The sequence below is a fragment of the Suricata suricatta genome, chromosome 3, assembly GCF_006229205.1.
Source record: "Suricata suricatta isolate VVHF042 chromosome 3, meerkat_22Aug2017_6uvM2_HiC, whole genome shotgun sequence".
In the NCBI taxonomy this organism is placed as follows: Eukaryota; Metazoa; Chordata; class Mammalia; order Carnivora; family Herpestidae; genus Suricata; species Suricata suricatta.
In genome coordinates this window covers 70,967,875-70,983,497 of record NC_043702.1, presented here as the reverse complement: position 1 = coordinate 70,983,497, position 15,623 = coordinate 70,967,875, and the positions used below count along the sequence as shown (strand labels likewise).

At 42.4% G+C, this 15,623-nt stretch overlaps 1 protein-coding gene across 2 annotated transcripts in view; it reads right to left on the bottom strand.

Moving 5' to 3' along the window:
• Positions 1-15,623, bottom strand: part of ACVR1 (activin A receptor type 1) — a 143,459-nt gene that overhangs the window by 47,884 nt on the left and 79,952 nt on the right. For both annotated transcript variants that reach the window (XM_029934543.1, XM_029934544.1), the window contains exons 4-6: positions 7,257-7,520; positions 4,649-4,860; positions 1,167-1,266 (exon numbers count right to left, since the gene is read on the bottom strand). In XM_029934543.1, coding sequence (XP_029790403.1) covers positions 1,167-1,266; positions 4,649-4,860; positions 7,257-7,520 — 576 coding nt within the window. The remainder of the gene's footprint in view (positions 1-1,166; positions 1,267-4,648; positions 4,861-7,256; positions 7,521-15,623) is intronic.

Sequence of the window (15,623 nt, the reverse complement as noted above, 5' to 3'; positions counted from 1 at the left end):
GTGGTGGCTGCTGCTCTTTCCACACTGCCCAGCCCCCTTTCCATGATCAGGCCCACAGGGGGTCCTGATTCCCATAAAAACAGAAAGAAAATTCAGAGAGTAGCAGCCAAGTGGTGAAGGCACCTTAATAGCAGCCAGCCCCCTCCCCAAAAGCAAAAGATGGGATGACTGGAGCTGCAAAGAAAGCAGTAGAACTAGAAAGAACGTGTGGGGGCGCTGCCACCCTACTGGGTGCCCATGGCCATCCCTGCACGCCGTCCCAAAAGTGAAATTCCTGACAACTACCGTGGGACTCAGAAAGACCTGCCAAATAAGAGTCAAACTACTAAAACTCAAGACTTCTCCCAAAAAAGACATTTTGTACCATCTTCCTGGAGGACGTTGCTGAACAGCAATTTATAAACAACCCATAAAAATGTCAAGAATTTTGACCCAGGAACCCCAAATCCCTGGGAATTTATTCTGAGCACTCGAAAGATGCAAGACATACAAAGACTCTTCCGTGTAGTACCATTAACATTAAATGACCCTTCAAAAGACCATGACTACACAATCTTTTAAAATATTTGTGATGTGTACAGATATATGGAAACGTAGATGAGTTTAAAACTGAGAGGAGGAACACAAATTGTATACACACTGTGATTACATCTATATATAACCCTGTTCCTAGATGGGAAAGTAGGAGAGTCCACAGAGAAACGGATATCACTCTTGTTTAAATAAAACAATTTTAAAGGTAGCCTTGGTAAATTTATCTCATTATTTTTAAAGGCAGTGGGAGAGTGAGTGGGATTGGAGAATTGCCATAAGCAAGTGCACTGTCCAAATGCCTACTCACCTCAGATCGCTCAATGCCTGTAGTCAGGAGCAGACATACTCTATGAATCCTGTTCTCATGCCTTCCCATCATCCCAGAGGGTCTGCCTGCAACTAACAGCTTCCGACCAGCCATTCTTCAGACCAGCCAGAGAACCCTTTGACAAGAACTTCAACAGGCTGAGGTGCTCCAACACAAGTCACAGAGAACAGATACATCGCCCCACCAACTCCTGTTATTTCGTGAGCAACAGGCAACAAGGGGCAGATTTTTTCAGTCCCACCCTGCTTCTAGAGCCACTGCTAACATTGCCTATAACCCACAGAGAAAGAGAGAAAAGAATTACCGACACACTCCAACAGCGTGATCTGACGAGCCACCGTTCTTTGTACCAGGAAAGGAAGACCAGAGCCGCTTCCTGATGTACACGAATGATCCAATAAATCCTGTGGTTCAAGACACAGAGAAAAAAGAAACTACTGAGAAACAGTTCCCAGTGCAGCGTATGAGCACGCATGTCACAGTAACTCTCACGGAGTCAGCAATGCTGGACATGTGGCCCATTAATGTGCACAGGAAATCCCACTGGGGGAAGGACTGATTTTCTTAGGGACACCAAAAGCTAGCCCTTTCCCTAATAGAAGATGGGTTTTCCTGAGGGATAAGTAGTCTTTTTGTGCATCCAGAATTTTAGAATAAAAAATATGTGTTTAAAAAAAAAAAAGCTGAGGGGACAAATCAAAGATGCAAATTAGAAAGCTCAAGAAGCAGGCCTGAGCACAAAGTGAAGCAACAGAAAGAGTGAGTGGAGCAAAAAGAGGGGCCTTCAAGTCCAAGGCTGGACATAGCTAACCAGGTTCTGCTCTGCTCAAAGTATCTATGAAAGGATTCACTATAGTTGGCATGCCAACTAAGGAACTCTAAAAAGTTATAAATGAATTAGGAATAAGGAACAAACAATTCTAATGTCACTTATGTTGAAAAGACTCCAATGGCCACGTGGGTCATCTAACTGGTACACTCAAGCACAGAGGGGCCACCTGGATGGAGGTTACCCTTTAGGTAGGTGAGGAATAAAAGCATCACAAAAGTTAACCCTCAATGTCATTTCTTGGTGTGAATTATCCACAAATCAGAGAGGAAAAATAAACTTTCATTTAAAACATAATACCATGGCCAAACCTACTTCTAAAAATGAACATACTGTGGAAAAAACTCCCAATTAGTTCATTCCTAAGTTTTTCCTTCTTATTCTCGGGGTAAGCCAAACAGTAGATGCTTTTTTGTGTCAGGAATCGATCATCTGTAATGCACAGTACTGTGCCCACGGTGATGGGCGGTAAGTTTGCAGTCATGTCAAGCTAACATTCCCCAAAGCTCATCCTTTCCCAAACATTTTAGCTAGCCTGTTAAAGCAATACATTGATTTGTCTGAATTTCATCTTCTTTTACTTACTCTGAGCACCACTGTGAAGTACTGTTGATCAGCAAAATTACCAAAATCTGAACATCCAAAGGAAGATATTTAGAATCCTTAAAAACCACAAAATGGATAATCAACAAGAAATTGAATGCAGATCAAGTAGTTCCATATCTCCCTAACCATCTCTTTTGCTGTTCTGTTTTCTCATTCAAGTTTTTGAGAGAATAATTCTGAAAATTAAACAAATGTGTTTTTTCATAATGTATAATCGTGGTTTTAAATCTAGTTCACAGACTTAAGGTGGGGGAGGGGAATCAACCAAAGACTAACAAACATCTACTTCGACTTCTGGATCCCATGTCTTCTTTTTCACGGTAGGAAGCTGTTCAGTAAGATAGGCTTTGTTGAGCCACATAGATGAGCACACTGCTTAACAAGCAAGTATAATAGATGAATAACGATAACTTGTTTTAAACAGTGTTCTTTACCGGGCTACCATATTGTTATACACTGTCATCCAAGAAGGTTGCTTTGAGAAGACTATTTTAGCATATGCTCCCATTCCTCTTCCAAACTTACAGAAGCTACTTAACAGCGATTTACACTAGATATTCCTATCACTGTCCATTGTGGTTGGTAAGCTCTGGAGAACAGCATTCTGACTAATGTGCTTGAGAATCCTGCTTTGCTAAAGTTTTGTCAGGATTCAGCCTCATCATATCTTCCTGCTATGACTCCATAAATTCACTTAATTTTCCTTAATATTTGAAATAAACTCCAAAATACATTTCTAACAAAAAACCGTGTTTCTCTCCTTTGGGAAACAGAATACCCTCTTCTATTTTCCCAGTTCTGCTGTACTACAATCTACATAGACAGGGAAATGGAAGAAAACGAGGTTCCTTCCCTGTTCTCATACAAAAAAGTACATCCGACCGGTTGCCCAGTGGCAGGGAAGGCAGAGGAGGATGGGATATTTCCTAGTCTGAATCAGCTACCACCAAACATTTTAACAACTAGCCCAGGTTGGTCCGAGAATAGCGCCAGAGCCACAAAGAGTGGTGAGGGTGAGTCTTCTCGAGCAAAAAGGAGGTCGCAGGGCAGGCTTACGTGGAGAACTACCAGACACTGTTAAGCTTGTCCCCCAGCAGGACGAGACTTAATAGGACATGATCTTAGGTGATGCATGGCCATAGCATTAAATAACACTGAATCACATTAGAAAGTTATGACCTGGATGGTCTTCCATAAATTATGACAAGGAGAGTCTCAATTTCATATGAGCATGTCTTTACCACCTAACACTCACTCATCTTCACCTTTTTCAAAGGAAGCATCAGACTCAGCATAGCATTGCTTTCAAATGCTATTCCTTCTCTCTTTTGCATTCTATGGTCACCTATTTATACCAAGTGGTTCCATTGTCTCACTTGAACTTTAAAGTTTCTGTACAATTAACACTTGACAATTTTTAGAAGAAAGGAAGACACGTTTTAATGTGATTTCATCATTTAAAAGTATGCAGAAGAATAACTTGAAAACATACAAATACAATGGTGCTAACACTAAGTTGTCCATGAGGTACTAGCCACAGGTTGACTTTTAGCAAGGGAAGTGTGGCTAGTCTGAACTGCCATATGCTGAGAGTATAAAGTATACACCAGATTTAAAAACTTAGTTCAAAAAAAAATGTAAAATATCTCATTCATCATTCTTTATGGTTAATGATTATATGTCAAAATGATAATTATATTCATTTGGTTAAACATATTATTAAAATTAATATCACCTACGGTGGGTCTTTTTTAAACTTCGTTTTTAAGCAGCCACTAGAAAACTTAACACTACGTATTGGCACACCTACTTTATTGGGTAGCACAGTTTAACCAAACGACTACACTCCACAAGGGGGCAGCACAGGAGCATGAAAAGTTTAATTGCTGCTTTTTTTGGATGTCAAATTTTAAAGTCTTAAATTACAGGGTGTTAAAATAATCTAGAAGGGAAAGTGATTTTAATATTAAGCAAAGGTGCTTTTTTTTTTTGAAAGTACTGTTATTGCTAAAAATAGAGTAACTGAATTACTTCAAGCCTCCCCCACCCCCGCCAAATTATAGGCAAGCATTCTCTGCACCTTTCCCCTACTCCCAAAAGAAAAGGAACTACCAAGAATCTACTAAAATAAACCCCCTCCCTTATTTAATATAAACGTCTGTCTAAAATAAATGTTCTCCTATAGGGGAGGCTAAACAGGTGTCAACATGCTTGCCTAGGACACAAGTGACCAGTGGTATGTGTGCATATTGTCCAGTCACCAGCCACTGGTTAGCATTTCACAGTGGAAATGGGAAAGCATCGTTAGCCAACTGTGTTATGTTTGGAATTCCCTGGGGTCACACACTCACTGCTAAAGTGCTGTCTCCAACATTGGTGGTGATGAGCCCTTCGATGGTGCCGTACTCCACATCTCTGGGATTGAGGCGTTCTTGATTGCGCCTTTTAAATTTTCGGAGAGCGACTCCCAGTAGGCAAGCTAGAAGGCATACTGCAAACACTACAGACAGAATAATGAGGCCGACCTCCAAGTGGAAATTCTGTGTTCCAGGAAAGGATTTCCCTGGAGATGGGGGAGAAAAGGGCAATTGGCTGTAAGGATCACTGTTTACTGATTATTTAGCATAACCAACACCTAACAAGTAGCCCCTGATCCTGACCACATAGACTTGCAAGTCACAGACTGTTAAAACTAAAACACTTCCTAACACCTGGCCAGTGGCCCAGTCATTTGAACCATTATTCATTTAGACACAGCCAGCGTCTGAAAAGATTCCACAGAGAACCAACTGTATTAATGCATGTATATGGAAGAGCTAGACAAATCTCTGGTACTATTCTTATTAACATGGATATGATCTGTACCAATGCTTTATTCTCAGCCCTTACAGACAGAGATTGTGATGTAATAGTCCTATGAGAAAGCACTGAGTTAAAACCAAATCGCCCAATCTGTAGTTCTCCTCAGTGTATCTTGGATGTCTACCGCAGAATTCTCATTGATCTTTTCACATCACGATTTCTGCCTAGGATTCTTGCCTAGGAACCTATTCATTCATCTGTTCTTTTACTCACTTATTCAATATTCATTCATTCTCTCAAAACATTCATTCACTGATTCACTCACTTGCCTAATCACTCATTCACCCCCTCGCTCGGCATTATTACATTACCCATTCAAACATCCGTGCATTCACTCCAACACTCACATACCACTCAGGCAAATACACACAAAGACATTCTACTTGCCTAGTGAGGTAAATGAAAAATTTGATTGGATAGTGAAGCTCCATAATTAATAGGTCCCCAAACAGGGGCACCTGTGTGGCTCAGTTGATTGAGTGACCTACTCTTGGTTTTGGCTCGGGTCATGATCTTGTGGTTCATGGGATAGAGCCCCACATCAGGCTCCATGCTGACAGTGCAGAGCTTGCTTGGGACCCTCTCTCTCCCTCCTTCTCTGTATCTCTCTCTCTCTCTCTCTGTCTCTCTCTCTCGCTCGCTCTCTGAATAAATGAATAAACACTAAAAAAAGTCCCCAAACAATAATTATCTCTGAATGTCAGAACCCTTATGACATGGTGTCACCAAGCCCTGTTCGTCCTCACACGTCTCTTTTCCACATTCCTGCTTCCTTCTGCAATCCAAGTGCAAGCCTGATGTCCTTTACACATTTCTTTTAACTTTCCAATCCAAAGTAATCAACAACTTGGCACATTATGCTTCATGGTACATGTCACTTGTACGATAAAGTGTAAAACTAATTACATACAACAAATTATAAATATTGTGCCTCCCTAATTGAATTAGAAATTCCTGAAGTAAAGGAAATAAATTATCTATTACAATTCAGAGTCTTGCAGTCTTCTGTAGATTAGGACCTTTCCATACTGTAGGTATAACTTTTGTTTGAGTGCAGATACTTCTTCGTGTCCATCTGCTTGCTTTATTAATAATAATTTAACTCACAAAGGTTAAGAGTCAAGTTTATTCCATCAAGTACCTTTTTAGTTTTAACCATTTAAATACTTAATCTCGCTTTAAAAAATCATCTTTCATTATTCAACCCTGTTTGGCTATCGGAACTAACATTTTCTATAGTCTTAAGGTCATCACCGTAACTGAAACACTGCACCACATGATCTTTGTCTTGTTTTGTTTTGTTTTCATTTTTTTTTCTGTCTCTTCCCCTGTTAGCTGACATTTCTGACAGTGGGCAATCCCAGCAGCCTGTGCTACTCCACTTCCTGGTTTATTTCTTCTTTTGTGAGTCTCTTAAGAGAATTAACTCTGTCTTGGAGTGAGTGTACAAAGATTAAGGAACATTAGTATTTGTAGGGACTTTGGGATAAATGTAGGGCTCATTTTATGGGGAAACAGTTTCAGAGAAAGACTGTTTTCCACTAAATATAGAATCCATTTCAATACAACATGGGAAAGATTCCACCTAAACTACAAGGTTCATGTGAAATCTTCCCAGCTTCAAGCTTCAGTAATGGTTCATTGGGAAATCAGAGCAAGGGAGCAAAGGTTAGTGAGGCTTTGTCTCTTTCCTCAAAAAGAAGGAAACATATTCTACTCAGCCACTGGATGCTTGGGTTCCATTTGACTTCCTACACATTCAACAAAGAGATAACTATTTATCAAGCTGAACAGTTTCAGTTGAAAAGGGTATCTGGAGCCCTTCACAGGCTTATGACTGCCAAGAGAGATCTGGTCACCCCGGCCACTTCCCAAGACGGACACCACAGCTTGCTCACTTGCCCAAAGACATTGATCCCCCTTTAGACTCTAAAAGGCCATGCCTTTCCCTTCCTCACTTACAGCTACATTCCCTGTCACCCACGGCCTCTAGTTCAAAGAGTAGGAGGAAAGCCTTGTGGCTACTTCCATCTTTAACCCACACAGAACAAGACTAACAGAAACCCTTGATCTAGAAATAGGAAAGTCCATGGGAACCTTTGGTGGGCAGCTGGGCCGTGATGTTCCTGTTACACCAGTCGCCTTGGCAACACTCCACAGCTTGGCCAGGGGACGGCGGGGTCTTACAGGTCATCTTCCCTTGCTCGTAGACCTGGAAACAGCCTTTCTGGTAGACATGGAAGCCATCGTTTATGCTCAGTGAGGAAAAGCACTGCTGGCCTTCACAGTGCTCTTCGTTCCCACAGGAGAGGCCTTCACACACACACATGTAAAGTTTGGGGTTTACCTTGGGCTTCTCATCTGCAAAGGAGCAAGAGGAAGAAAAAACATCACTATGTGGGTTTTACCCCCATTAGGGGAATAAGATGGTTTCTCCAAGACCGTTACGACACATTCACCAAACAAAAGGTCAGGCAAAGTGTCATCACTGGCCATGATGTCCACATTTCGTTATCCTGTATCTCTTACTTGACCAAGTACCAAATGATAATCATCTCTCAATACACTGATTTATACAAGTGTGTACTCTTTTAGATCATACCAGGCCAAAGAATGGTTATCATGCACCCAGAGGCGTCTGAAAATGAGCTTCCCCGCACTGTGGTTTTCACGTTACCTTGAGCCTAATGGGCTATCACATCCCAATTCCTGTATCAAAATAAAATATTTTTCCAGGACATAATGCTCATCACCTTTATTTTATGTTTTCAAAAAAAAAAAGCCTCCTAAACATAGGGCAATTGATAATGCCAGTTCCTGCAAACTCCATCCTAATTCATCAACTAGTAACACAAGGGTGCTGGTGTTCCCGGCATTATCTGTAAGAGCCCAGTATAATCGAGAGTTTACAAGGATACAGTCTATAATTACAAATGTCAACTACCAACATTTCCAGCTAGACGCCTTAGACTAATTTTTCAATAGTAGCAACACTGAAGTTTTCATATTGATTACAATGGAAATCCATCACTGCTTATACATTTTTGCCTGGCAGGTAAAAAAAAAATGGCACTGATTATTGAAGATGAGGGTACAAGGAGACAAAGGGAACAGAACAATGTTTTCACAGTAAGGTAGGAGGTGGGACCACAGTAGCAGTGCACACCTGCTAGGTCCAAGGTGCGATGGGAAGGTACCTTGTCCATGAGTGAAGGACATCTAATCAGACCTCCTAGTTGTCGCCTTCTGGAGACATCTGCAATCTAATTTTTGCAACCTAATTTTTCAAATCACTCTTTCTTTTCCCCCTCCCTTGTGAGAACGATCAGTTCAGACTTGCTGGTCCCAACAGTTTGTACTAGTGGGGAAGAAAAGTGAAGAAAGAATGTAAAGAGCCAAGTGCTCGAGGTTCCAAAGCAGTGTTCCTATAAAGAAATTCAGCTTCCGGAGCTCCCTCCAAAGGTCTGTGGCACAGACTGACTGCCTTCTGATTCTTGAACCCTCTGTAGCAGGTCTGTGAGATAACTACTTCTTTCTTAAAATAACAGGTCGGGGAGCTGCGCTTTCAAAAGGAGACCTTAAGGTAAGGTCTTTGAAATGTCAAGTTCATTTACACAGATTTGTGTGGGTGTTTGTAGAGACGTGGGTTATCTCAAAAAGAGAAAAGTGTTCTTAATCTTTCTTCTTCCCTCTTCAAAGAAGTGAAAAATAGTTCACTACCCACTGTAATGTGGGTGCCTCATCCCACAGAGTAAGTGCATGCAGACACACAGACACAAGCCTTCTATTTATAATTGACTTGCTAGTTCTTTTGAAAACCACAAGGGGCTCATCCAAGAGCAAAGACATGCCTGAAAGCAGGAGATCCAAAATAGCCGCTGACAGTGTATGTATGCCACCAGTCTCACCCCCGAGAATCAAGAGCCTCAGACATTTTTAATGAGCAAAAATTTTAATGAGCCAAAAGATAGTCTTTATTTTTCCTGCCTTGAGTAATTCCAGCACCAATCTATTTCTATGAGGATGAGAAACATATCTATCTGTTGACATAACCCAGCAAAAGTTTACACTTGCCAAAAGTGAGTTGAAAGATAATATTTCTAGGGAGTCTAGACATGCTTGCCACTCTTGAATGGCACAAAGCTGGGCTGAGCGCTGCCAACTCTGCTGTCCAACAGGTGATGATTCTTTGGAGGGAAATGGATGGGCAGGGCAAGGGGGGCAGGGAGCAAACCGTGTCATGTTGATTTGTTTGTGATCTACAGCAGGGGACTTAAAGTACTATATTTAAAAACTGTGCAATAACACAATGTATGAAAATCTGAAACACAAATGTATATTTTAAATTTATAAATATTTTCAAAGGTCAGAGATATCCAAAGATGTATCCTAACACATCAGAGAGGCTGTGTCTATTGACACTGGGTTGAGGCTGAAGAGTTAGCGTTAGAATGAAGAGGTAAAATGAAAAGAATGTACGAGAGGAGCTGTTCGTGGACTGACAACAAACTGAGGAATATATACTAACTTAACTCGCCAGGCCTATGGTCCAGTAGGAACAACAACAAACAAGTAACCATAGACAACAGAGGCCTCACTCATTGATCCTATGGAAAAGGATTGTCCTGGTACAAAAGAATTAATGACATCTTGTGGTTCTGATCAAAAAGAAAAAAAGGTCAAATTAAAAAAACAACTAAATTAGTCAGGCTCTGTGCTGACAGCTCAGAGCCTAGAGCCTGCTTCCAGTTCTGTGTGTCCCTCTTTCTCTGCCCCTCCCCTGCTCATGATCTCTCAAAAATAAACAAATGTTTAAAAAAAATTTTTTTTTTAAAAAGGGGTGCCTGGGTGGCTCAGTCGGTGAAGCATCCGACTTCGGCTCAGGTCATGATCTCACAGTCCATGGGTTCGAGCCCCACGTCAGGTTCTGTGCTGACAGCTCAGAGCCTGGAGTCCGCTTCCGATTCTGTGTGTCCCCCCGTCTCTCTGCCCCTCCCCTGCTCATGATTTGTCTCTCAAAAGTAAATAAATGTTAAAAAATTAATTAAAAAAATTAATTAGCAACAACAATAATTTCTTTAATGTGCTCTCAGAGTAAAGTCTGCTCTTAAAAGTAGAGCCCTGAGGTGCCTGGCTGGGTCAGTCAGTGGAGGATGTGACTCTTGATCTCCAGGTCAAGAGTTCAAGCCCCAAGTTGGGTGTGAAGCCTACGTATAAATAAATAAATAAATAAATAAACAAACAAATAAATAATAAAATTAGAGCTGAAACTGAACTCTAGCTCACAGATGTAAGATGTGGATGTAAGATGTAAGATGTAAGATCCAAGGTCTGTAGCTTAACAAAATGTGGGGATGGTCTGACAGATGTTTGGAATGTAACCTAAAGAATTTTGCCAGAATTGAGCAGCATTGAGTAAACACCTTCAGTAAAAGTCAACTCACTATATCCAACTATGAAGCATGACAGGTTATAAACTGTAATCAGATCCTATCCTGGGGTGGGGGGGGGGGATGGTCCTAAACTAAGTCAAAGGGATTCATTCATTTATTGAACACTCTCCTTGAATCTTTATATCAAGGAGATATCTATATGCATCTGTACACAGGTGGCCGAGGGCTGACTACCTTTAAATTGGTAATTCTTATTAAGAGGTCAAAAACTTGAGCTTTCATCTCCTCACCTCCTGCATCCAGAAAAATAAGAAAGAGGAAGAGGGGAGGGGGCCAGTGGCGCAATGGATAACGCGTCTGACCAGGGTTCAGAAGATTCTAAGAAAGAGGAAGAGGGGTGGCTGTCAGTGGTGTGTGACAATTAATCTCTGATATGAGGAACCAGGAGCTCGGTCCAGCAGTTAGCTAGTGGGAAGGTACAAAACCTTTACCAGATTCACGTCCAGTTTTGCTTCTCACCAACATTTGAACTTCTTAATTTGGGTATTTCCACTTAGCAAGCCCATCATGAATCTATTTTTATATACTGCCAAATACAAATGAAGACCCTAAATTCCTAAGAATATAAGAATGACCGCATATACCACGCACATGCCTGCAGGCACACACACCTTAGTTAAATGACACTTGGGCAGTTTCATTCAACAGAGTGGATTAGCCGAAGAGGTGCCAAAGAGATTTCTGAGCTAGGATTACTAATTTAACAAAGACGGTTAAAATCAAGGTAGTGTATTTTCGTATCTTAATATCCTCAATTCTAAATAATGGAGCAGGCTCCAAAATGCCCATGTCTCACTGTTTTAGTCTTACCAAATTTTAGGAATAACCGTCACGTGTGGGCCTGTGATACTTTATTTGGAATGGGTTGGGAGTAGGGGACGCAGGGTGAGACCACTATTATGAAATCCCTTATAGGAACACAGGTAAGGGTCTGTAGACTTCGAATCTTTCTGACAGTGACAAAAATACAGTACACATCGAGGCACCAAGGAAGGGATAATCACCTTCTGTGACTGGTTTTCAACAGTACAGACAGGAAACGCGGTATCTGATACGCAGTCCTTTGCACTTGCCTGTGCAAACAACCAGGGAGTGCCCTGGCAGAAGGCAGCAAGTCTACCCCACCTAATTGACATGCATTTAAATAATTCAGTAATTTAAATGTCAAGCCAGAGGTATTCCCTCTCTGTGAAGCTCACCCACATTGTTTGTTCTCAAAGGCACCTCCCAGCATTACTCAGTGTTATGGCTGGCACTGCGTGCCCTTTGTATCACCAGGCCCAGTTCCGTGTGAACACACAGTGCAGCTCTGGCTGGGAGCACCAGGGAGTTCTTGACACCCCCCCGGGGAGGGCTGGGGGCTGGCTCCACCACCAGAGGCGCAGGCTCACAATCCCAAACCTCTGAACAGATCTTTCTTGTTCTGGGCTCATCATCTGTGCACACCTACTCTCACAGCCTCACAACAGACTGTCACAGGAAGAGGCAGAGCAGAGAGCATCATGGACTTTTTACGACTGTCCACAGTTTGGGATAATCTTGTACCTCGGAGTAAAAATATCCACATTTATGTTTTAAGTGGGACTTGAGAAATCTAAGCGCACCACCACGGACTTATCCTCCGCATTCTCAGACATGCACTCCACAATGCTTTTAAAGCATTTAACCTGATTATTCTAAATGGTGCACAAAACCTCCCATTCCCACTAAAGTCAGACACAAAAGACAAATGAGAAAATATGACAAGTAAACCAGCCTGCAGCAATCACCCCAGAGGTCAGCAAAAGGAATAGGCTGAATTTCTTAGGGGCTCACCTCAAAGGAGCACAAATAACAATACGGTTATTAGACTATTATTATAAAAGTCAGCTCAGAACTTTATAGGCTAAAAAAGGAACCCCAAACATATCTGGACTCCTTCCAACAGTATAAACGATTCATTCATTTGAAATGACAGCTTATATTAGGCTTATAGATATGGGAGTCCTTCCATGGCCGCCTAATCTGAAAGTGCAGCTTGGCACTTTTCCAGATTCGGAAAGCATTTGAGATCTCTGGCATTAAACAAAGGCTCAGTGATGGATTTTGCAATGCCAGGTATCACTGCCAGAAGCCTGCTCCGAAGACCAAAACACAAAGGTCAGTCTGGAATGCCTAGTGAAGGGCATTTGATGGTCTGGCAAGAAGGCGAGCTATATACTTGGGAATACAGTACACCAAACACTGCTAAATGCTTTCATTATAAAACACCCATCTAGGGAACCCAAATTCCTTTTCTATTTTTCCCTGATCAGAGAAACAGATACTTGGCAAGTTGTAAAGCGAAGAAGAAAACATATTCCGGGAGTTAAGAAAGACTGAATAGCATCACATATAAATTAGAATAACAACAACAAAAAACGATTTCAGGATTCCCAGGATTTTGAACTGATGATACACATGTGCCCTGCTTCAAGCGTTCGTTCTGGATCTGAGCAGATCACATCCCCATTCAGATGTAATCCTCTCTGTCTTCTGTGACTCTTGAAATAGAGATGGGGGGGGGGGGGCGTTAATGTGGCCAGAAATCCTGGTGGAGCTGATCCCCACATCCTTAGGCTCCCCTCCTACCCCCTCCATTCTTGGAAGGCCTCACCTGCTCCAGGATGCCAGGTCCTTTAGGTATGGAATTGCCTCCACTCCAAGTAGAGTGCTTACCTCCCTCCCTGCCTACACTCCATTTACCTAGTTGGCATCTACCCTCCCTTCAGAGAAGCCTTTGTTCACACACTCAAATTTAAAGTAAGAACCACCTGTATACACTCACATGCCTGCACCTGTCTGCCTACTGAATGTCCAAGTCTCTCCTCTGGACTAGGAGCGCCACGAGGGGAGGGACTGACCCCACTCCGCTCACTGTTACATAGCCGCTGCCTGCCTCAGTGATTGACAGGAGTACAAGCCTGATGGGTATTTGCTTCCGGCTGAATTTTCTCTTCACAGAAAGGATTTAGAGGTGGGAAGAGACATGATGCTGGTTTTCAGAGCAGACTGAGCCTATAAAGTCTTTAAATGTCAGCAGAGATCTTAAGGCAAGGCTTAGTCACCGAGCCAGCATGTCTGTGCAAGCCACTCTTCCTAGAGGAGCTCGCCATAGCGTCACATCTGTTCACCTACTCTGGCTTACAAGTGTAGAAAATTAATACTTGCGGTGGTGCGGTAGGTGTTCCGTTTGTCTGGTTGTTTGTTAGAAGAAAGGGTAAAATACAAGCCTCCCTAAAACAAGGACTTCTTTACCACATTAATAGAACAGCAGGGCTTGTATGGAGGGTCTTTCCTCGGATGGCTGACGTTGAGGACGTTTGGCTACTCTGATGCTAAGGTGACCAGAGGGATCAAAACATAAGCGCCTGGCCTCCAGCCACATTAGGGGAGTCATGCAGGACTTGCCTGCTCAGCAAGGCAAATATGCCCCTAGTATTTGCTGCCATTTTTCTCCTATCAGCGAAAGTAATGGCGTTTTCAGCAGGGAGTGAGGAAGAGTGAATTACATCATTTTCCCCTTCTTGCTTTGCTGAAGGTGATAAGGATTCCTAAGTCATCCTGCATTTGAACTGCTGAAGCTGTGAAGGAGGGGGAAAAAGTGCCATCTGTTTATTTTGTGTCTGGGCTGACTCCTTGTCTCTGAAATAATCCCTGTAAATTAAGCCCTATTGCAGCAGCCACACCTTCTATTTCAAAGCCAAAAACTTGGTCTGTGTTTAAGTGACTAACAAGTTAAAGGACACTGTGGGGTACTGACCTAAGACAATATTGGTCTGTCTTTTCCATGCTTTTTATGATTCCCAGAATGGAGCAAAGACGTGTTTTTCACATTTGTACATGTCAATGAAGCAACCCTTTGATAGGGGGAAAATAATGACCCCTTTCTTCATCATGCCTTCAAATTTCTTCAATCTCTCCTTCAGAAAAACAAGGAGTACGAAACCTAACAGAAATTACGTACTAAGGAGTTGTCTTAGAGACCGGAACATACCCCCGCCCCACCCCCACATACTGACGATGCCGGTCCTTGAGTGAATCTCCACTTATTGGAAGAGTAACAGCAAGCACCACAGCCTGAGGGTGAAGAGAAAAAGGCCTGGTGAATTATAAACATTTCAGAGAAGTCCCTTGTCATTTGGATTTGAGGAGATCCAGAGGATTGGATTTGATACATGTGGTACCATCTATCAAATGCTGTGTGGGAAGAGGCGTGCCTGACTCGTGTGGGTTGTCTCTCAACGCTCCACAGGCTAACTAGGGAGTACACGGCTGCTCCGGTAAGGGTTTCCTAGCCAACTCTGTATTGAACATTTTGGTGTTACAGGAAGCCTTAACTAAGGGCTCTACATGGTATAGGACGATGGAAAAGGAACCATGGGTGGACTTGGCACAAGGACCCCACCTCTATTTGCCCCTCTGTGCTCTACCAGTGACTGGGCCTTCAAAGCGTTACTTACCATCAACAATCCACACCACACCCCCACACCCTTTCTGGAAGCTTTCAAACCACTGAGATAAATCCTTCAGAAAATGGGCAGGGCTCCAATCTGCTGTACAACAGTCTTAGAATGATAGCCTCTAGGTATTGCAGCACCCAGAGCCAAAGGTAAAAATGTCTAGAATTAGTGAAATTCCTCCTCTCTAGCTCCCTACTCTACCCCTTACCCCAGAAAAAAGCACAGAAGGAATGGGTGATTTATGGACTACTTTCTCTCCAGCCTGGATGAAGCCCAAGAGATTACGATATCCATGGGTGAAAAGGTGGGGAGGGGGCATTGTCCAAATCTCCCATACTGCTACCACCCCCAATTTCCCAACTCACGTTCTAAGGCCCCTCTGGGTCCACAGTGCCAATGCAAGATTAATTACAAGAGGAATCCCATGCCTTCAATCCCATGAATACATGTCTTGTGCATCTGTACTCCAGCCTTTAACTTGATCAGTGCTTTGCATATCTTCTTTCCCCTATAGTCTAATTAATATGGTC